This window comes from Convolutriloba macropyga, chromosome 9 (genome assembly GCF_964194025.1).
Source record: "Convolutriloba macropyga chromosome 9, txConMacr16.3, whole genome shotgun sequence".
NCBI classification, from domain to species: Eukaryota; Metazoa; Xenacoelomorpha; order Acoela; family Convolutidae; genus Convolutriloba; species Convolutriloba macropyga.
The window spans coordinates 33,834,452-33,858,092 of NC_134476.1; the positions used below are offsets into that span (position 1 = coordinate 33,834,452).

A 23,641-nucleotide genomic window follows, 5' to 3' on the forward strand; every position below is an offset into this window, starting at 1 on the left:
TATGTCTTTGACTCTATATTTATTTGAGAAAAATTCTGTGAATTTTTAAACTTTGCCAATATTTTATCGTATTTCTCTCACCTTCTCGCTTAACCTCAGTCCAAACACGCAGAAAAACTTTTCTTGTGACTTATGAATTGAATTCTGTATCATTTGTATTTGTATTCAAAGCACTGAAAAAAGCCTATCTGAATAGGTTAATTGATTCTGACGTACAGTATACGCTCTCGCAAAATTTAGTAGTTTTTTTCAAAAGAAGTTCATTATCTTGTTTATCTATGATTAAAATTTTTTGTTGTTGTACGACATATTTTTATCAATGATAAAATTTGATTGATTCCCCGAGACGTACGACTAAACCTGTTTAAAGGCTTCATTTTCTAGCTATTTGTTTTAATGATCTTCAAATTATTTTATTTAATCAACTGTCTAATTTTGCTTCCAATTTCTTCACCGTATAACTCAATCTCACCTGTATGAAGTCTCAATCACTATTATTGATTCCAACAAAAATTTTTTCCCTTTATTATATGATTTCACTAATGGTTTTAACCAATTATTTTAACCAAAAAAAATATTTGAGATTTTCATAATGTTAAATTTTTGAGTTTCTTTTTGCTGTCATTTCTTCGTAGTTCTTTTTGGCTTCTGTCTGTATTTGTTTTTGATTTTGGAGTTTCGGGCTCTGGTACCGTCAATAATAGCCCCCTTTTTATTGAAATCTTATATATGTTATGACATTTGAAAATAATTGATTTCAAAATCTTTTTTTTTTTGAAATTTTGAGGTCCGCCATTTTTGAAATCGTTCTTAAGTCGGTTTTGAGCTTATTCTCAGATAAAACAGGCCGTAGCTTGTTTCCACTGAGCTATAATTTATTATTCAAACCGGTTATTGTTTCAACCATTTATTTCACGGCTTTGTTACTACTGTTACTAAGACATTCCGTAAAATGTTTGATAATTTTATGTAACTGTAAATTTTAAAAAGATTTTGTTTACTTTTGTAAGTTTTGGCATTATTGTCAGGTCCTATTACCTTTGACATATTGCGCAATTGACCATTTTTAATGCTCTTCGTTATAAGTTTATGGTTTTAAGGAATTCACTGCCATTTTGGCCCAAAGTTTAAATGAACTTTATAGTCTTGCCGGTATTCTGTCCTTCCTCTTGTAAGCGTTTGAAATACACTGCATATTGACAGGTGTCATTAGTTTTCAATGGAGATATAGGTGAACATTTAGATGATTTCATTTTAAATGTCATGATAAAAATCCTTTAAAGTAAATACTTGCAAAAATAGAAACGTGTTTTTGAACTTCGCACCCTTAATCTCTTCTTGTCGACCTGTTACCCAGTATGATTGAGAACAGGTCCCATGTCATTTCTAATGAGCGAAATTTTAACTCGTTTTGTTTAGGTTTCATCTGATATGTTTTTTTAATAACTTTCTCAAATATAGACACCGAGTTTTGGTTGTAATTAATGTTTGTTATTTGATCTTCATTATAGTCTTTTCCAGTAGTTCTATCTATTAACAAGTTTCATTGGCACTCTAGCGTAGCATTTTTGTATTGCATTATTTGTTTATTAAAGATATTTATGTTTTTGAAAGTTTTCTATCTCTTCATCATTTGGTAGCAAATTAAGTCAAGAATGTGGATGAGCGGAACATTATGTGCGTCCGCACATTACCGATCCTCCTTGTTCAATTTTCCGCACAAATTAAAAAATCTGTTCTGTTTGACATCGTCTGACTGAAATGCAAATTAAGGCTTTTGGGGAAAATTTTAACGAGAAATATAGTAATCCAGATAAAAAACTCGGAACCAATATCCCTCCTCGATATGAAACATACAATAAAATATAATCTGATCTAACCTTTAGAGTTGAATACAAGATTCTAGAGACCAAAAATTTAGGGGTTAAATTGAAAGCAGCGTTATCATCGGAATCTGATTTAAATGAACAGTAATATGACTACCTGATCAGCCTGATACTACCAGGTTAGAATCCCCCGCCAAAAAAAAGAATAAAGTAAAACGAAAAAACTCATATCAGAGGCGCACATGGAATCAAAGATTATATCAAATGCAGGAAAGTGCAATCATTGGTAGCATTGATCCAGTCTTCTATAGTGCTGTTTAGAAACAGAGCGAGAAAAAGCTACAACATTTATTTATAAAAATCTTTGTTAATTTCAAAAAACCGTCGCAAGGAAAAGTAAATTAGATAAAAACAAATCTTCTTAATCACCTTGACCTCGATTCAAAATAATATCTTGTATGTTAGAAACGTTTGATGTGCGCACAATAATTCAAGAACACGCCCTAGTGATCGCTGAAATGAAAAACTTGCAAGCAACTTGGAAGCAATCTTGCAAGTGAATGCATAAGGGTACCAAGTTGCTTGCAAGATTCTTGCAAGTTTTTCTATTCGCTTACAAGAATCTTGCAAGCTTATCGATTCACTTGCAAGATTCTTGCAAGCTTTTCAATTCAAATGCTGGGGAAAGGGTATGCAGATTTTTGATTGATTGATATCTTGTAAGATTCTTGCAAGAATCATGCAAGTTTTGAATCAGCTTGCAAGATTGTTGCAAGTTTTAAATTCACTCATCACTAGGGCATTATTAAATTCTAATTGCAAAAGAGGTGCATAGAAAGAACTTTGAGCACATGAAGGGTTAATGAGAGGTTATTTGTCTCTTATATCAGCTTAGATCACATATTTTTGAACTTTTTCAACTCAAATCTTTTAGACCCCTACTGGTGACCCAAACTTGTCCTTCGATTTTTCTTCGAGCAAACCCACGTACATTCCGGGTGGTTCCCAGAGCAGCTACCTAACAGTGATTGACCCGTTCAACTCAGTTGGGTTCCGACTGCAAGTTGCTCTGCAAGACACGAAGACAGATGATATGTGCATCTGCAGTTTCCGACCATTCTCAATTGACAACGCATTCGTAGGATGTGGTTCGGAGGGATTCCCGCCTCACACCATTAAATTCTGGCCCTCGTTTAATGACACCAAGTGCAAGAAAGAGTACGAAATTGACTTTGGAGTGCTGAGCAAAGTTGACATCTCCTGTAAGCTTGAAATACGGCTCAATGACTGTTGTGTTAACTCAAACGGGCATACTTTAAGTCAAAATATCGAAATAAGCTAAAGATTTTGCGAAAAAAGTTAAATTTTTATCTAAAAGAGAGTATTCTCTAGCTTTTAGTCGAATCTTTCTTCAAGCTTGCAGCTAGCAAAACTCAAGTTTTCACTGCATGCAAAATGCTAGTAATTAACTATCGTACAAGGAGTGTACGTAATTGAGTAGAAAATATAATGATTTACAAAGAATAGCTTCAATCCCGTTCGAAACAATTAATTAAACTAAAGCAAATACCTGTTCTATACGTTTAACCTCCGCAGAAGGAATTGCTAACATTTCGCAAAAATTGCAAAAAAGGAACATTTTTAGCAGAATGTCTAAAAGTTTGCAGTTTCTGCAATTTTGTACCTCCAAAACGATAATGACACTAATCAATGACTGAAAACTAACGGTTTGTGAACACTGGTTAGCGACAAGAACATTTTTGATTGTTAATGTAGATGATATACAAAAGACTAGTTTGTTGTGCGTAAACAAATAAACGGAACATTGACATTCTTCGCAAAATTTTGCAGAATTTTTTTTGCATTTGTGACATCAAAAATGTTGATGCTTAATTTTTAAACATTGATCATTTCAAATTAATTTCAATTGAACATTTGAAACTCCGAACAATTTTGAAAACGTGCAAATCCGTCAAATGGTGCAAATTTTCATAGCATATTCGAAACCAAATCGCAAAACTTATTCATTTCTAAATTAATAATTTGGACATTTTTCGAAATTGGTGACAAAACATGTACCTCAGATTCCCTACTTCAAAACTACGATATCACTTTTTTTGCGGTATTCAATTTTCTACACAAATACGTCCCACAGTATCCACAAAGAGGCAAGTAATTAATGTTTTTTCAACTAGCAAATAATCCGACTTCAAAGACTATTCGAAAACAACAAAAACAGCCGACATTATACAATTGATAAAATTGTATATATTTATCAATGAGAAAAACCATGTGCAAATAATATAAATCCTTAACACCTTCTTTAGCTTGTTTTAATCCGTTACTAGTGTTATACTTTTAAGAATTAAAATTTACTCGGAACAAAATGTAAAACCATAAGTCTTGTTATCTTATAGAACCTCAGCCATTTTTTTCTGATAGTTTTCAGATCTGTTGCATCAGTAATTTAGTTTTAATTATTATTACAAATTGTTTTTCTTGGTATAAGATGCTGCTTTAATTTCAAAAATAGATCAATGAGAAGCAATTAAAACTCGCTTTAAAGATTGTTTACTGCCGATTCAGCAAAATCAACGCCCAATGTATAAATTTAGTTTGCCAAAAACATGCTCATATGCTTAATTGTGGAATTTGATGACAAAATTTGTCACCACATTCTACAAAATAAGCTATTAAGTGGAATTTGTTTCAATCTAGTTGAAGATCAGTGTTGTAGGGTTGCTATTCTTTAATGTTTGCAAAATGGGCCCACTAGCTTTTGAAGAGAGCCACAACAGAAAAAAAAGCTGACAAGAAAAACGCTATTCTACTGAGCCAATAAATGCTCTGCTGCATTTCTTTTTACGACTTTTAATAATGATTAACAATGATTCCTGAGAAGATGTTTCCGGATTCATTCCTGATTTCCTTTTGTTGCATTCTACTAAGTTTTCTTGGTAGGTTTTCTTGGCTTTTCTCAAAACCATTGATCAAAAAAACTCCACTGATCAAAATGTAGTCTTTGAACATTTGCTGCTCGATGATTATTCTTTGGCTAATCGGTACTTTTTTCTATTTCACTATTTTTGGGGGATTTTCTGTAAAAAATCGACTGACAGAAATTAGACTTTTTACCCCGTTCATTTTCCGATGCGTTTTTGGTTTGATCTTAAGTATTCCTTGTTTTTGGTCATTCACTATACTTGATGCGTTCTTGCCGTGTTCAATAACTGAAGGCCTGTTATGCTCATTTGTTGTTTCTGTTGCAATCAGAGTTTTCTTCTATATCATTTATAACCAGATTTTTTCTGCTTTATAATCGGTAATTATGAATGAAATTATAACCGATAGTTGAATAATTTTTAAACCTTTCAATTTTCAAATTATAAAATAATAACTAGGGCTACCAACGATAAAGAAGTAGCTATTATCACGCCAAAAAATGATTTATAGGCTAAAGGCACAAAGTTTTAGAATTGAGGCGGGGAGAAAGAAAACCCATAAGAAGGTACCAGACCTAAGTGTTGTGTGACCAGACCAAAATGAACACTCGAGGGGATGGCTATTCAAAATTAATGCAAAATTATTTAAAGTGTGCTTTTAACTGTCTGTTTTCAATGTGATAGCAAGTGACGCATATGACGGAGTGACGATGGAGATCATAATGTGTGCAAGTGAGAGTGCCAGTGGTCAGTATATTATGGATGCCAGGGTGAATGTCAGTGCAGGACCACAAGGGAAGAACCTGGACGAGGAAATATCATTCGAGGCTTCTGAGATCGCCGAACTTGACTCGGTTAGGAAGAATTTTTTGAATCGATGAATTATTGCTATTAGCGAGGCGTGTGATACCATTAACAAAAGCACATGATATAATAAAATGCAAAACTACGAGAAAAAAACACTTTTGCTTGAAAAGAACCAATACTAAAATGGGAACAAAGTAAAAACTATCTGTTAAGAGTCTAATTTTTCAAGCCGTATAAAGCAAACAACTCATAGGATTTGAATCAAATATTTTTCAGATTTTGGGCTATATTACGACAGATATTCCATCGTTTAGCAGCCAGCTTCAGGCAACCTCAGGTCAGACCGACCTTATCAAGACTTTGTTTGCTGGTGAGACCCTCCGGTAAGACAAAATAGTGCGATCTTTCTTCGACCGTAGCTGACTCCGATCACACAATGCCAGACCACAGTGGCCTATGATCACACCGTAGCGTGACCCAATTTTTTGTGCTACTTTTGTGGGACCAAAAATATTTGTTTGAATTTAATCCGTTCCACGTTATCTCTGATCAGACAATCAGCCAGACTGTGGCTTCTGATCAGACCATTCTCTAATATGTATTCAAGATATCTGAAATCTATGCAAAATGTGCGATTTCAACTCAATGTTCTGAATGGCACTGAACTGTAGCTTCTTGGACCGTGATCTGTGCGACTCTTGTCTAGACCTTTGTTCCGCTTCTGTTCAGACATCGGTCTCTGATCCGACTTAGGAGACTTATGATTCACTTGTTAGTTCACTTGTTTTCTCACTAAGCATCATCGCTTATATCAAAGCTTAGCTTATATCAAAGCTTAGATAAAACTGCAGTTAGAGTTTTTTTAAATGACGAATTATACTCAAAATCGTTATAACTTTTCAACTGTTTTGTTATTTCTAAAAATCGCTTAAGAGTTTCCAAAGAAATTTAACGATGTAATTTTGCTAATCATACTGTCTTTTTTCCAATTCTTTTGGAAGAAAGAATCTTTTCATTCTAGTATTTTTTTCTTTTGTTTCAAGATACGATCACTACATGTTGAACCATTCGTACCGGAATTGTGAGTTGAATTTCTTCAAGCTCTCACAATAAGTCTCATTGCATTTCTCTTAGAGAAATAGATAAAAATTGGTGTTCAGACCATTGGTCTCTCTTCATATGTTAGACATAGCTTAGCTTTGATAACTAAGGTTAAAAAAGAAATACTTTTTCTTTTTCTTGCGGTTTTTAGTTGCCATTTCCCTAACTACTGAGCTTGAAAAGATGTGGAGATATTGAATGCTTAAAGGTTTCCGGTCTTTCATTTTCATTTATAGCAGTAGTAAATATAGGGAGCACTGGTAAAAGGGGGGGTTATCATGCCATGGGGATAATAGGGTATAGATTTGCATGGGATAATAGGGTATAGATTTGCATGGGGATAATAGGGTATAGATTTGCATTGGGATAATAGGGTATAGATTTGCATGTGGATAATATGGAATGATCATTAGCCATGGGATAATAGGGTATGCATGCGGATAGTCTAAATTTAGTTTTATGGCGTATGGATTATTACATGGGATAATATCGTATGGATTATTTGCATGGTGAAAAAAGTTAATGTATTTACATGTACGGAAACAATATGGGGGAAGAGTGAAGCGCGAGGACAAAACAATTGGGGAGGCAAGTAAGGAAAAAATAAATTCATTTTGAAAAACTTTGGTGAAGGGAATGGCATCAACGATTGCGACGGTAGACATAAAAAGTATTCACGAAAACTATTTATTTTTGAAAGAAAATTTTCCTGATTATGGAGAAAGATTTGTGTACTTTTTAGCAACTTGTTTGCATTTGAATCCCAACATTGATCTTGACATTGCTCTTAAACTTCGTCCCTATGGGGGAATAATTGGTATTGATAATTCGTCGCTGGACAAATATTTCAAATCTTTCAAAATTTTGAGATTGCATGCTATTCTTCATGACGCTGCGGGTTTCGTTTATGAGTTTAGCGAAAAAGGACCGGGTTACTCATACGTTTTACCTTGTCCAGTAACAAACGAGTATCTTGGTCACGTGACCGGCCTTGCATTTTGTCTTTACGTGAAAACTTTCAAAGGACGATTGTTCAGTATGTTGGAATGCTGAAATCACGAGCGGTTGTTCTCGACTTTGAAGGTTTTCGGAATAAATTTGGCTTCATAGTTAAAGAACTTGCTATTGCTACTGAGAACTTTATCGACATAATTTCTTTCCTACCTCCCAATTCATACAGAACGCTCTCGTCAAGTGATCAAAAGTCTTATCAGTGGGTTTCTAAGTTTTTGCACGGTCTCCTCTGGGAAACCGGAGAATATCCTTACTGCTATTTGCAACAAATCATAGACAGCATTATTCTTCGATTTCCATTAGCGGTATTTTACGCCAAGGGCAAAGAGAAAACAAGCACTCTCACGGAACTACTTCAAAAAAACGTAATAAATTTAGAGATATTGTCTTGTCCAAAAGTTGTATCGAGAAACTCCTGTTTGCAACCTACATGCACTGAGTTGCCCAAAAAGACAGAAGAGCAGGCATTGCGCGAGGAAGAAAGCCCTGTTGTTCTATCACTGGTTGATGAATGAATCGACGTCCAGAGAAGACAAATCCATCACTGCTTCAAGTGAGTTTATCTCCAAGTTTGACAGTCTACAGTTGTATAGCGCCCGACAATCAATTGACTGTAACACTAGTCAAGGAGGAAAGAATTGACTCTCGTGGACAAACAATTCTGAGAAAACAACAGATTGTGTGTGGTGGCGCTGAAATAGAAGCTTTTAAGAAATATCTTTCTCTTGTGGAATACTTTCAATTGTACCATGTCTATACAAGAGAAAATGCAAAGACTGAAACTAACCCCTTTACCTATGCCCAAGCGTGCAGTACCAATTCTGATGTCTCTGGACGATGAGAGTCTTCCCAAAGAAATCAAGCGGCGGGTGAAAGAAAACGATGTAGAGTCCATTGTTTTCAGAGATAAAGTAGACTCAATAAATGCAAATTATACAATCACTTACAGAAATGATGACAAAGACTCTGAATATGTGTTGTATGAAATATATATCGCTGAATAATTTTGTAACAAGTTTGCAATTCATTTTTCACAAATAAATTTTTAAAATGAGTCAAGCAGAAGATCAGTTGGATTCGGGCGGAGGTATAACTGACTTGGTTTTCGACGCCGAGCACCAAGAAAGACAGTCTTGGAGGTTCTGTAATTCGAGATTACCTCGATCAGAAGTGGTATATTTTACACAAATTTCAATAATAATATTTCTCATAACTGTTTCTCTGATCAAATTAGTCTTTTTCAAACTTGATTGCGAAGAATCAACATTTTGGTTTTCTCTACTCTCGTGCACAGTTGGGTACGCTCTTCCTAATCCCAAGTTATGAACAAAATAATTTCAACTTCTGACAGGTTGTTCATGGCTGTTTGCGGGCCATCGTGTTGCGGAAAACTGAGCTGATTTTCAAAATGTTACTACATGGCACTTTTTCCCCAGAGTTTCAAAAAATCTTTTATTTTTATCAGCATGATCAGCCAAATTATCAGTCATTAGAGAAAAAATTGAACGTAGAATTCAAACAGTTTTCTGGTTTTGAACTCGTTTCAGAGTTAGAAAACTGTCTGCTTGTTTTTGACGATTCATGTGAAGAAATTTTCAACGACAAAGAGTTTTCTAAATTAGCAACTGCGGGGCGACATAGAAACATTAGTGTGATATATGTTAAACACAACTTGTTTCAACAGAGCAAATCGTCTAGAACAATTGATTTGAATACAGCACACATAATTTTGTTCAAATCACCACGAGACACACAGCAAATTAATTTTATTGGTCGACAACTGAATAACACACAATTTTTGAAGGAAAGTTATGAGCTAGCAATCAGGAAGCAGTTTGGTCATTTGTTAATCGACTTAGATCCAAAAACATCCGACGTCTTACGTTACTGTTCAAATATTGTTCCTCCAGGTCCATCAATTTTCTATCTTCCATCAGCTAAAGCTGTTATCACCAACTTAACTGAAGAGAGAGAAAGAACTATGTATGCTGCGGCAGATGCTAGATACATCGGACTCAAAAGTAGGAAAGATAATCAAGACAGCTCCAAATAAGTTCACAAAATTCCTTTGCGAGTGCTTACTCAATATTGTCAATGGAAACGTTCCAGTTAATAAAACCAAATTAGAAGGTTACGAGAAATCATTCAAAACACTATTATCTAATCAAACAAGTTTGAAACTAAAGAGGAAACTTTTAGCCAAAGAAACAGAATTGGTGAGAATTGTTGGATTTTCTTGCTATCGATACTTGACAAAAGAATAATGCATACGGAAGAATTCATTTTAATTCCAAAACGAATGTTTTTGTCACATCAACCTGTAAAAAATAAAATTTTGGAAAACCCTAATTATGAACAGAAGGCAGCTCAACTATCACTATTTCAAAGAAATCAATCTGAAAAACCACAAAAAGAAGAAGAGCCTGTTGAAACTATGAGCAGTGTTTACGAAAACAAGGAGGCTACTAAAGAAGAAACATCAGAACCAGTCAGCGAAGACAGTGAGATTGAACCAATATTAAAGAAACAAAAAATTTCTCAATTTGAGTCTATAATATCTGAACTTGAACCAATGGAGAAAAACAAAATTAAGCGATCTGAAATCTTACTTGAACACATTATGCAATCTGACGTCATTTCCATTGGAGGAAACGATGTACTTCATATCAATAAAGAACCACTGGGCGTTAAAGTTTCTACTTTTTTGTATAATTTACAGCAAAGCACAAAAAAAATTGACATTAAAAAGTACTCAAAAATTTTGACTGCTCTCGATATATCACCACATTTAGTTGCAAACACTTATGCCAAGCAAATCTTGGAAAACTCGTCAGAAAGTGAACAAGAATTCTACCCAAGCCGAGAAAAACTCCGCAGTAGTGGATCCAAATCAAACCCAACCGGAGATTACGAAGAAACAAGTGACGAAACGACAGACAAAAAAGAGAGCAGTCAAAAGAAATGGTCTTTCTTCTCCTGAGGTAAAACGTTTGGAACAACTTTATTTAAAAGGACCAGCTTCCTATGGAAGCACAAAACGCTTACATAATCAGAGCAAGCTACCATTAGGCAAAGTGCAGTCCTACTTGGAGACAAAACCGTCTTTCACAAAGTACCGTTCAATTCGATTAAAGTTTCCCCGGCTTAAAGTTTTTGTAAAGGACATTAATGAGATTTGGTCATTGAATTTGGCGCACGTTGACAAACTAGCAAAATATAACCGTAACATAAAATATCTCTTGGTAGCAGTTGACTGTCTATCAAGATATTTGCGTGTGGAACCCTTGGAAACAAAGTATGCGACGGAAACAGCTGAAGCATTCCAAAAGATGATCAAAAATAAGCAGCCTGAAAAAGTGTGGGTTGACGATGTTAAAGAGTTTCTTGGAGCTTTCAAACAATTGTGCAACAAACGTGGAATTCATTTATACAGTACTTTCAGCGAAAAAAAGTCTGCATTTGCAGAGAGGAACATTAGGTCACTAAAAAAGATAATTCATCGGTACCTTGAAGAAAAGTGGACATATTCCTACATTGACCAATTAGACCAATTTGTGAAAACAATCAATTCGAGAGTAAATCGGGTAACCAAACTTTCCCCAAATAAAGTTACCAAAAAGGATGTGCCGCGGTTAGTGTCATTGATCGCGCAAAAAAGCACAACTAAGAAGCCCAAGTTTTACCTTGGGGCTTTTGTGAGAATAGTTAAAAACGAAAAAGCTTTCCGGAAAAGTTATAAGCAATCATTCACAGACGAAGTCTTTGAAATAACGGGAATACCTACATTAAACCCACCAACATACTCTTTAGTCGACGCTAACAACGAACCAATTCAAGGAAAATTTTATCAACCAGAATTACAACTTGTCAGGCTCCCTCTCGTTGAAAATGTCCAATAACCGGTTTGAAGACGAGTTTACAGTTCACGTGGTTTCATCAGCTTCAATGGAAATATTTGATTCAAACACACTTGCATCATTTCGGAATTTTTTTAATGACGAAATCCAACTTTCAGATGATTGGCGAGTGGCGCTAAGTGAAATCATATTCCCAACAAAAATAGAAAATATTGTAAACGGAAATCTGACTGTATACAACTTAAAAGATTATGAAGATTCCCAAAAGATGTCTTCTGGAGCCAATGTTATTTCTAGACCTTATAGCGGGCAAAAACTAGCTTTTATGCCAGGAACATTTGATACGGTGGCGCAACTTCTTGCCACAATTAAGCGCACAGTTGGATTACCCAATTTTTCTTCAGAGAAATTAAGAGCTCTGGAAAATACGAAGTTTTTCTAGGGAAATATGAGGGAATTACGTTTCCCAGTGAAGAAATCCCCAGCATCATTGGCTTTGAAGGTATTCCTGACGGTAACGGAATTCATATTGGGTACAAAATGAATCCAAATGAAAACAGGCTTATGAAAAGTGATGATACAAAAGCATATTATGGGGAATTTCCAGCCGACCTTTGTGCTGGAAAGCATCTTATTTTCATCTATGCAAACATAATTGAATACCAATACGTCGGTGACACTAAGGCGCCTCTTTTGAGAGTCATTGATTCAAAACAACGTCTGAAAAACGGTAGTGTATGTGAGCTTGAACCAACTCATCGGATCGTTTTTACAAATTTAGACTACAAAAAACTTTTGACCAACACAATTCAATCAATTTCAATTGAACTGCGGACGGAAACAGGACAATTAGTTCCGTTTTCGGGAACTGGAAAAGTTATTCTAACACTACAATTCAAAAAGTTTTCCCAATAAAATGGATTCTTACTATGCTAATCAAGCGACGTCTTTGCCTCATTTCTCTGGACATTATCGACAAAGAGGAAGTGGTTTTGGAGCTTTAGCTGCAGGAATTGGACGTGTTGCACTGCCCCTAGCACGTCGCTTCATTTTGCCAACTGCTAAACGTATCGGGAAAGAGCTCCTGAAACAAACTGTACCAGAGATTCTGGATGTAGTGGGCAACAAAAAATCTCCTAAACAAGCAATTAAGAACACAATTTCAAAAACTGTTAAAAAACAGACTGGCGGCTCTTGACGAATTACTTCACGTCGGAGGAAATCAATACGAGGCAAGCCAATGAAAGTAGGCGAGAAACGCAGAAAGACCATTTCAACGCATAGAGCACCAAAAAGAAGTCGGTCGGATTTTTTTGCTAAAGTGAACGATGATCGCTAATTTGTTACCATCAGAAGCAACTCACAGCTCATTGGATTTATTTGAAAAACCCTCACTGCTGGTGACTTTTGATGGTAGTTTTTGTCAAAAATTGGGTCCAATCTACAGCCCAAACGGACCCATGTTAGAATTTGAAGTCGCTGGTGACAGAAACAACTTCATTGATTTACAAAAAATTTTCCTCGAAGTTAAATGTAAAATTGTCCAGAATTCTGAAGCTGATTTGAAATATGACGCTACATCCGCCGCTGACATTACAAAAACAGATTCTCCCTACTTTTGCAACAATGTGTTACATTCACTATTCTCTGATTGTACAGTGTCTGCTAATGGACTGAAAATTTCAAACGCTAACGGAAATTATGCTCACAAAAGTTTCATTGAGACCGAGTTCTCACATAATAAAGATGCAAAAAATACATGGCTGGCCTGTCAGGGCTACTCTTATGAGGAAAACCCGGGAACGCTATCAACTGCAGAAGTGAACAGAAAAACTTTGGTGAGACAATCAGCTGAATGCACCTTCTATGGCAAAATTGCTGTAGACTTTTTCACTTGCGACAGACATCTGCTAAGTGGTGTGACACTTCGAATTGCATTCAGACGCTCAATTGATGATTTTGTCATAATGTCTGATGATGCTGCGAAACAATACAAAGTAAAAATTGTCGAAGCTAATTTGTATGTGCGGAAGATGACCCTCAATGACACTGTTGTGTCCACCATTGAGAAAACATTATTGAGTAGTCCCGCCTCCTATCCTTACCTTGAAACGCTCACAAAAACGTTTCTGGCTTCAACGGGTCTACACAGCTGGAAACAAGAAGATATATTTGCGAGAGAACCAATTCGCCGACTGGCGATCTGCTTAAATACAAATGAAGCTTTTCTGGGTAACAACCGGCAAAATCCATTTCATTTCCGAAAATTCAACCTAGAGCAGATTTATGTATATCGAAACGGTTTGCCTGTGGCAGATAGTTCACTATCTACAGCTGACGACAAACGTCTTTACTTTAATACAATATCGGATCTAGCTTACATTGATAATGGACATGGAATAAGTTTGACAGATTACCCAAACCATTTTATAATGGTTTTGATTTGACCAGTACCCAACAAGCATCCCATGACTTTATTCACCCTGAACTGACAAACTGTTCAATATCTGTTGAGTTAAAATTTTCTGTGGCCTTACCAAACAATATGGAAATTTTCATTATTGGTGAAAAAGCTAGTACAATTTTTGTTGATAGTGCAAGAAGAGTATCAAAGAATCACATTTTGACAAACTAAAAAAATGGACGAAGATAATATCAATGATCTTATTCAAAGATGTGCTTTACTCAAGCATAAATTTCTGGGTGTCTTCGCTGCAAATAATTTTCCCCAAAAGTTGAAACCAAACAGTTTCCTAATTGTTAACGCAGCAACTGCAGATAGTTTTGGCACCCATTGGTTACTATTGTGCCAGAAAGAGGAGGAGGATCAATTGTTCTTTGCTGATCCTCTCGGACAGTCTATTTCGTCATACAAAGATGTCTACCAAAGAATAATTTCTCTAGAAGAAAATGCAAAAATTTATCAGTTACTGAAGGATCAGCCAATTCAAAGTAAAAACTCAAAACTTTGTGGACTTTTTTGTATTTATATTGCTCATTATATTTTTAACTCACAAAAAATTGTAAAACTGAGTGATGCTCAATTAATTCGCTTTGCTTTTCATATGCTGTATTAACCCTTCCTTGATTGCAATAAATTATTTTTTCAAAATTTAATTTTTTCTTCGTACACAAGGCGAACACTCAAAAAATCAGTATCAATATTCAATTTTCCGTATCCACTAACAAAAATATCCATAATTTGACAAAAAGCACCAGAATGAGGACCAGACAAAATGTTTTCAACTCTTCGGATAGTTTCACTATTAACAAAATCAGTTTGAACTTGTTTCGATGCAGGACGAGCGTTGTAGATCGTCTTTTGAGCAACTACTGGCATCTTCGCACAGGGTTTTTGATTTATATTCACTTGTTTTGCATTGCTAATTTTCGTATTATTGTGGCAGGCAAAAGCTGGCAGTTGTTTGCGTACTGTCTGTGAGTCAACTTTATCTGCGGAGCTGTTGAATTCAACCGCCAATTTGAGCTTTGTAAAAACGTCTCCATTAGTCTCCAAAGTTGTTGCAGTCGAAAATAAAAATTTGAAGGTTGTAAAAATACAAGGCACAGGAAAATTTTGGTTTCTTTTCAAAGTTTCCTTTTCGAAAGTTGTTGTATCAAGCAAAACGTGATAATGGTTAGTTACTAAGCCGCAAAACTCAGAATCAAAATGGGCACACACTGCATAAACATTTGTGTTAGAAAGGGTAGGTTTCTCTTCGACAATCTGAAACTTGAACTGTTTTTGAAATTGTTTAAAGTAATGTGGTGAACGCTCGTACATCGCCTCAACCATTTTTGTTGCTGGTCTTGGAAATTTCTTCTGACTTTTGTTGGAATCGTGGTTTTTTTGCTGGAGGGGGTTTTGTTAATTCCTCTTCTGTGAACTGAGAGCGTATATCTGCTGACTTTTCAATCAAGTTCTCAAATTCTTGATCAGTTGGAGAAACTCTCTGCTGAAATTCGTAATCGCTTTCCGCTTTCTTGAACAATTTTAGAAACACATAGCTACCCGTCCTTTCATACGTTTTCACAGTCGCTCTGATCAAGCGCTTATCAGTTTTCGAAATGTCGAAATAACAATCGCCGAATTCTGTGTCTTTAGTGGAAGTGAAAGGCATGGCGCAACTTGATATTATTTCCCTTAACAATTATTGTGAACGCTCCAACTCAGGGGGGGTGGCAAGCTTGGATTACACGTGTGTCATCAAACACTCAATTAAAAACAAATGATTGTCGAATACAGTCTCAAGTACGCCTACGGCGTACTTGCGTCTGTTCATTACAATTTTTATGGCAAACATATGGTGCACGAATGTGATCTTTTGAACAATTTTCACATGCATAAAGCGCTCATATAAACTAGAAATTAGAAACAGATGCGACCTCAGATAATAAACATACATATTGAACACATTTTCGAAGCACTCATATACACTAGAAATTAGAAACAGATGCGACCTCAGATAAGAAACTTACATGATGAACACAATTTCAAAGGCATAAAGCAATCATATACACAACAAATTAAAAGCACATGTGACCTCTGATAAAAAACTACACATTGAACACAATATATAACAACAGTTAATTGAAAACAGATGTAACCCTAGATAACAATCTGTGGTACGCTCAAGTTAAAATTGTGTGTATGTTGGCTCAAAATTAAAAACAGATGTGACCCTCTAGCTTACGTGAAACTAATGCAAAAGTTGTACACAGAAACCCTGAGCTATAATTCGGCGGCATTCATATATGTGTTGAGTCAAATTGCAGTTTGTTTCCAGCAACAAATTCGAATCTGTTTAATTGAATTTTTTTAACACTTAACTTTTGAAATGTCGGTTAAAATTCTCGCAGAATCAGAGTCTTCCTGTGAAAGAACTCTGGTTTATCGAACAGTTTATGAAAACTTTGTTGTTCTCATCCAACAACGAAAACAAGACAATGTCTGGAACACTTACCATCACTGTCTTCTTCCAAAGCTTCTTATAAATGCAATTGCCGCCCTGCCCGAAAAAACAGACTCTTCCGAATGCAGCATTCTTATCTCAGGAGGTCACTTACCTGCAAATGTATTGCCAGCATTTCAAGATTGTAATATGGACACATTACCTGAAGAAACCAAACGAATTCTCTACCGCTACGACTGTGAGTGCGTACCCTTGTTTGAAAATCAACTCGGAGCATATCAAGCTTGTGATGATTTGGCCAATTTGTGGGGAATCAGTTCATCACTTGATTCGCCAAACAGTGAATCGACACTATCTAGTCTATCCACAACACCGGCAATTGACCCAAGTCCAACTGTTACGCCGGCACCCAGCCCATCTCTCTTTGCAGAAATCAGGAACCCTCCAAACGATTTCGATAACTTTGACGAGAACGTTCTGTCCGGAACAGCTTTTCAAACGCCAAAGAGAGAGGCTCTGAGCGACAGTTTCCAAACACCCACGTGTTCAGAGACTCCAAACGTTAGCGGTGCACCAAAAAAGCGGCGACCAGAAAATTCTTTGATGGACTTATTCGATTAAATTAACTTAATTAGAACTTGAAACTTTACTTTCATATAAAAAACTGTTTCAATTTTGAGATGTTAATTTGTGCGTGTTTGAGTTATACATTTTACTTCGTTTCTATTTCTTGAATTTGTAATACAACTTCTTTTTTGTCCGTTTTGTGTTTCTATTCAAAACTTAGACAAAAATATAATTCAAGTGAGTGATCATGTTCGGACTTGTTCAGGGAAGATTTTTACTGTCCCCTATGACGCAATCACAGATATGATTTTCCAAGCAGGTATTCATGTACTGCAATCACTATGAACTGTTTAGTTTTTGTGGTAATAATCCACAATTAGACTTTCGAATCAATAAAAATTCTAAACATCTGCTTGTTAAGCCTAAAGTTATATGGAATTAACACAATTTCTGTTTTGCAAAATGTGTGCGGTTTTTGGCTCAAAAGACCTGTTAACATTATGCCAAAAGAGTAGCAGCATATGAACTCTGAAACCAATTCATAAATTGGAAAAAATGTCAAAAATTGTAATCCGTCAGAGATAAAATTCGAAAAATTGCACTTGAAAACCCAAATGATGTCATTAGGTTTTGTTAAAAAAAGTTTTTACGTCCTCTAGCAGCACCGCCTAGCTTTGCGCTCTCGTTCAACAGGGTAAAAAAAGCAGATTTGTGAAAAAAATTTTGAAAAAATTGAGAAAAAAAATTTTTTGTTGATAGATGACCTCTGACCTTTGACCCCAAAAATGAGGGCTTCAAAAAACACTTGGGATGAAACTGATGGTGCAGGGGTTCTCAGCACACTGTGTCCTGCAAAACATCTCATCACGCTCGTCAAATTTAACTTAACCGTTACGGAGATAATTAGCGCCTAATTAACGGCTAATTAGTGACTAATTAAAATAATTGCTAATAAATGAAAGAAAAAATTGGAAATTTTTTTATACCAATGTCTTTGTGGGAACATGCTGGATGTTTTTGGTCATAAGCATCATGGCCGAAAAATGGCTCCTTCACCGATTTCCAAAACATCTGGTCATCAATGTCACATTAACATCTGGCATTAATTAGCATATGAAGTACCCTAAGGAAAGATGTTAGATCGCGTTTCTTTGCATTTTTGCACATTGTGGACCCACGGCATCAATTTCTCTCATAACACCTGTCATCGAAAAAGGCTTCAGAAAAAAGACACATGATTCTGTCATGTAATTGTCATTTAATGACATTGATTTATGATAATTGACAGAAAAAATAACTTTTTTTCGGTTCGTTTTAGAGCAATTTTTTTAGTGCGGTCCTATGTTTTTCGTCCCGGGGAGCAATTTTGCTCATCACACTTGACAGCGTAGGACAACTCTAAACACCCGTTTTTTAAGAGGTCTAAAATGGTAATTTTTTGAAAAACTCAAAAGAAAATAACATGCTTCTCCGCTTTTTGAAATGCGTTTTTTTAGGTGATTCACAAAAACAACACTCGATAAGACCCCTCTGAGGGTCTACTAGCACATAGTTTTGAAATCGGAAAGTGTTTTATATCTTTTTTGCGTTTATTTTCAATAAAAATTCGAACCGAAAATTTCCAGCCAGTTTCAACCAATAAACTTTGACAAATTCAAATGTTTGAAATTGGCGCCCACCAAACTACGTTGTTATACAGAATGCCTTCATGTAACACCCTTCGTAGCGAATGCAATTACCACAAAGTGCAATACTAGTTTTCCGAATCATTCAATTCTTTCCTAAATTCAATTCAAGTTGTTATATTCAAGTCAAGTTGTTATATTCTATCGTCATGACTTTTGCTTGTCGGTATTGCGACTCTGTGCTTAGCACTAGAGGAAATCGTTCTCGCCATGAAACAAAATTTCATCCAGATGAAATGAAATTACCAACTTATCACTGTTCTTTGTGTGAGTTTACATCTCGAAAAATGTCAGAACTGGAGGAACACATGCAAACTCAACATTCAAGGTTCACAAACTGTTGTCGGGCTTGCCACCTCGGATTCAACAGTTCGCACCTCTATGCCCAACATGCAAGGTCAGTTCATTCAATTCCAGTCTTTGGTGCTGAGTTTCAACCTACTCAACACTCCGATCAGTCAGCTTTTAATGGCAGTCTTCAATCCTACTCAATAGAACCCACGGATGACGAAATGGTGCCAGCAAGAGACCTCCAGGCGTTCATGAAGTTCAAACAGGAGCGAATTCAGGAACTGATTGATCAAAAACTATCAGCGGGCCCGCAAAAAGTTCAATTCTCAGCAGAACTGCAACTTTTCAAACAATTTCGTGAGCCTGATGAAGACGACGAGCGTATCACCATCTTCTCTAACTCTCTGATGACTCCTGTGTACGCTGAAGGGCTCTCAAATGACAATTTTGTAGAAATGGTGGAAAAAATGCTCGCTGTGTTGTTAACCTTTGCCTCTTCTGGAAGTGGTTGGATGTTGGAAAGAATTATTCGCGTCAATATTAAGTTCGCCAAATACAGACCGGCCACTGGATCTTCATTTATTGCCTTACCAACAAAATTACAAAATTGTAGAGCCCTTCTCAACATAAGGAACCATACAGACAACAACTGTTTCATTTACAGCTTTATCGCAGCTTCCTATCTTAAGTGCAACAATTTTGAGGGAGAAGAAGGACGAAATGACTCTTTAAAGCTAACATCACCCGAGTTCTATCAAAACATGCCATCGCTTCAGCCTGCTGGTGAGTTTTCAATGCCCATGGGTTTCAATGACATTGATAAGTTTGAAACACTTAACGACGTAGAGGTTAACGTTTTTGGATTTGAAAACCGAGATTTGTTTCAAATGCGGGTGTCTAAAAGGACAACTTCCGAATTGAGCCCCGATTTGCTTCTTCTTTATGAGAATGATAAACACCATTACGTTCTTATCAAAGATTTGTGCAGGCTGTTCTGCTTCATCAAAAACATCAAATTCAAGTCAACTCTTCACTTATGTCGGAACTGTCTTTACTTGTGTCACAAGGATGTTAATAACTTTAAGGACCATGTTGAAGTTTGCGGTAATAATCCACCAGCTGTTATCCGCATGCCAAAACCAGACAATAATTATACAAATTCACAAACTGGTCAGCTACTTGGTTTGCTCCCTTAGTCATCTATTTTGATTTCGAGTCGTTTCTCAAACCAGTGGCCTCCTGTGCTCCAAGTGAAGAGAGAGTTTCTTCGCGACCAATTGAAGTTCACGAACCATGTGGCTTTGCATTGACTGTTATTGAGCACGGCAACCCCGAGCCCAAATTTACTCATTTGGACAGCTCGGAAAACTGCATGCAAAATTTCATTCAAATGATTCATAAACTTGCTAAGGATATACACGAACAGAAGCGCAAACACCCTTTCTTCCGTGGTGACCGATCATCACTTCATAAAGATGCGAGCAAACAGTGTTGGATTTGTGAAAACGAATTCTCAGAAACTGACGAAAAAGATCTGGACCACTGCCATTACAGCGGCGGCTTCCTGGGTTGGGCCCACCCACAGTGTAACAGAGCGCGCCGGAATTGTAATTTTATTCCCGTAATTGGACACAACATCCAAAATTATGACCTCCATCATATTTGTCTTAGTCTGCAAAAGTGCGAGCCGACAACAACAATCAACGTCATACCAGCAACAGACGAAAAATACATTGCAATGATGCTGGGAGTGCAAGTTGATAGAGTTGAGAGGGCTGACAAGAAGATCGTACCTGTTTACGAATATCTACGCTTCGTTGATTCTTACAAACTCTTCAACGGATCTCTCGAAAAGCTGGTGGAGTCCTTGCCAGAGTCAGAGTTTGGTATGATGGAGTCTATGTTCGCCCACATTCCTGCACCTGACAGACAACTTCTGAAGCAGAAGGGTTATTACCCTTATTCCTACATGAGCGACCGGTCAAAGTTTGCGGAGAGGGAGCTGCCGGCTCTCAGCAAATGGACGAATTCTTTGGAAAACGGAAAAATATCAATCAATGAGTCCGAATTAGATAAAGCGAAGAAGATGTGGCAGCTGCTAAACTGTGAGACAATGCAGGACTACCACGATTTCTATTTGAAACTGGACGTTGCCCTTCTGGCCTGCTGTTCGGAATACTGTCGCAAAATCAGTTTTCAGACATACAGATTGGACGTGGCGCAATTTTTCACAGCGCCAAATATGGCAAAAGATGCAGCTTTACGGATAACAAAAGCACGCATAGAACTTTGACAGAACCCGAGCACCTGCACATGATTGAACAGTCAGTAAGAGGCGGAATTACTTCCGTATTCGAAACGAGGTACTTCAAAGCCAACAATCAGTTCTTACCGGGCTTCAACCCAGAAGAGGCTTCCACATTCGGGTTGTGCCTCGACGCTAATAATTTGTATGGGGGTGTCATGCTGAAAGAGCTGCTTCCCATCGGAAGCTTTAGATTTGCCAATGAAGTTTCCATTAGCCAGATCTTGAATATGCCTCAGGATTCTGCCATCGGCTACTTTGCTGAAGTGGATCTGGAGTGTCCTACAGACGTTCACGACAACCAAAGGGATTATCCGCTAGCGCCTGTAAAGGAAATTGTACAAGACGTGTGGCTAAGCGATTTCCAAATCAACCTAAAAGAGCAGTACAATATTCCTGAAGCTAAGGTCCCTAAACTACTGCAAACACTGTTTGACAAGAAGAACTACGTAGTCCATTATAAATTACTCCAATTATATGTGCAACTTGGATTACGTATAACGAAACTTCACCGCGTGCTGCAATTCAATCAGGAACGATGGCTCGAACCGTATATTACCTTGAATAGCAATATGCGGAAAAACGCAACTAATAAATTCCAACAGAATTATTATAAACTCATGAATAATTCTGTATATGGCAAAACAATTGGGTCGAAAAGGCGACAGTCGAGGGTGGAAATTACACGAAATGCGGAGAGAGCAGAAAAACTTGTTTCGAAATTCGAATTTGAGAGATTCAAAATATTTGGGGAGAACATGGCCGCTATGTGCAGCAAGCCGAAAATTATAACATGGAATACGCCGACTATTGTGGGTGCAACTGTGCTCGACTTGTCTAATTACTATATGTACCGCTTTCATTATCAAGTTATGCGACAAAAACTTTCAATGTCGTCTATTGTACTCGGATACAGACAGCCTCTTATATAGAATTGAGTCAAAAGATCTGTATGAGGATTTAGCCAACCAATCTGCGGAAGTAAAAAACGAATTCGATTTTTCATCCTATCCAGAAGACCACCCACTTCACGACAACAACAATAAGTCTGAAGTCCTTAAATTCAAGGACGAATTCAGTGGAGACTATATATCCGAGTTTGTGTGCCTCAAACCCAAGATGTATTCAATCACATCAAAAAGTGAGTCCATATAATGAATAATTTCTAACCCATTCCCTCAGTAATTTGAATGCAAGTTAAGTGCGTTGGAGGAAACTACATAACAAAACTTAATAGCTTATTGTAAAACATGTTTACCTTGTTTAGGTTGTCGCAAGTTGTCTGCTAAACGTGTGACCAGGGCAGCCCAAAAACTTCTCACCCACAAATTATATAAAGAAACTCTCCAAACATCGAAACCAGTTAGAGCGGTAAATACAAGAATAACATCCGAAAATCATGTACTGAAAACGGTGACAGCTAATAAAATATCTCTATCCGCATTTGATAATATGAGATATATCTGCGGAGATGGGTTGCGAACGCTCCCATATGGACACTTTTCTGTGATGGGCGATAATCAAAGCGAAACGTCTAGTTCGCTCGGATGGTTTGATCCTGACCAAAGTCAGATAAGTTGGGATTACATTACAGAGAATAGTGACAATTTAAGTGAAATTTTTCGTGACACTGAAGTGGATTGGGACTTTCCAACATATCTACCACCCCCGGAGAAGAGAATGAGAAAACACTGTAGCGATAACTTGAACCTACTTCTGGACAATGCCAGCCACTATTCGCCGCCCGATCCTGGTTTCATTAATGCGGGAGGAATAAGAGATGAGGACATTTCTGATGACCAAATTGTTGACTTTGATAGAAGCAGCTCAAAGGAGGAACAAAGTTTTTGTTCATTCATTGATTTAGAAGCTACAGAAAGTAGCGGCGAACAGTGAAAGGGACAGTGTACAAACTCAATTTCATAGTGTGTTGAATTCAGAATAGTGTTGAGAAATACTTTGTGCGAGATTTCTTCAGATTTTGTTTGGAGTGTTGCTTTAATTTGAACGCCCCTGATTCAATTTTTATTTTCAGTTCAATTTGTACGAAAGTCTCTTTAGCCTAAGTTCAATAAGCGGACGGTCAAGTTAGGGGAAACAGAAAGTCAGACGGCGAGACAATTACCGCCACATTATCCGCATAAGAACGTATCCGCATGCAATTATATAACGTATTATCCGCGTGCAATTATATACCATATTATCCGCATGCAATTATATACCATATTATCCCCATGCAATTATATACCATATTATCCCCATGCAAATCTATACCCTATTATCCCCATGCAAATCTATACCCTATTATCCCCATGGCATGATAACCCCCCCTT

General features: G+C 36.8%; 1 protein-coding gene across 1 annotated transcript in view; it reads left to right on the forward strand.

Moving 5' to 3' along the window:
* LOC142346190 (uncharacterized) overlaps nt 1-23,641 on the forward strand; it is a 59,805-nt gene that overhangs the window by 20,922 nt on the left and 15,242 nt on the right. The window contains exons 4-5 of the mRNA XM_075398700.1: nt 2,761-3,088; nt 5,453-5,622. Coding sequence (XP_075254815.1) covers nt 2,761-3,088; nt 5,453-5,622 — 498 coding nt within the window. The remainder of the gene's footprint in view (nt 1-2,760; nt 3,089-5,452; nt 5,623-23,641) is intronic.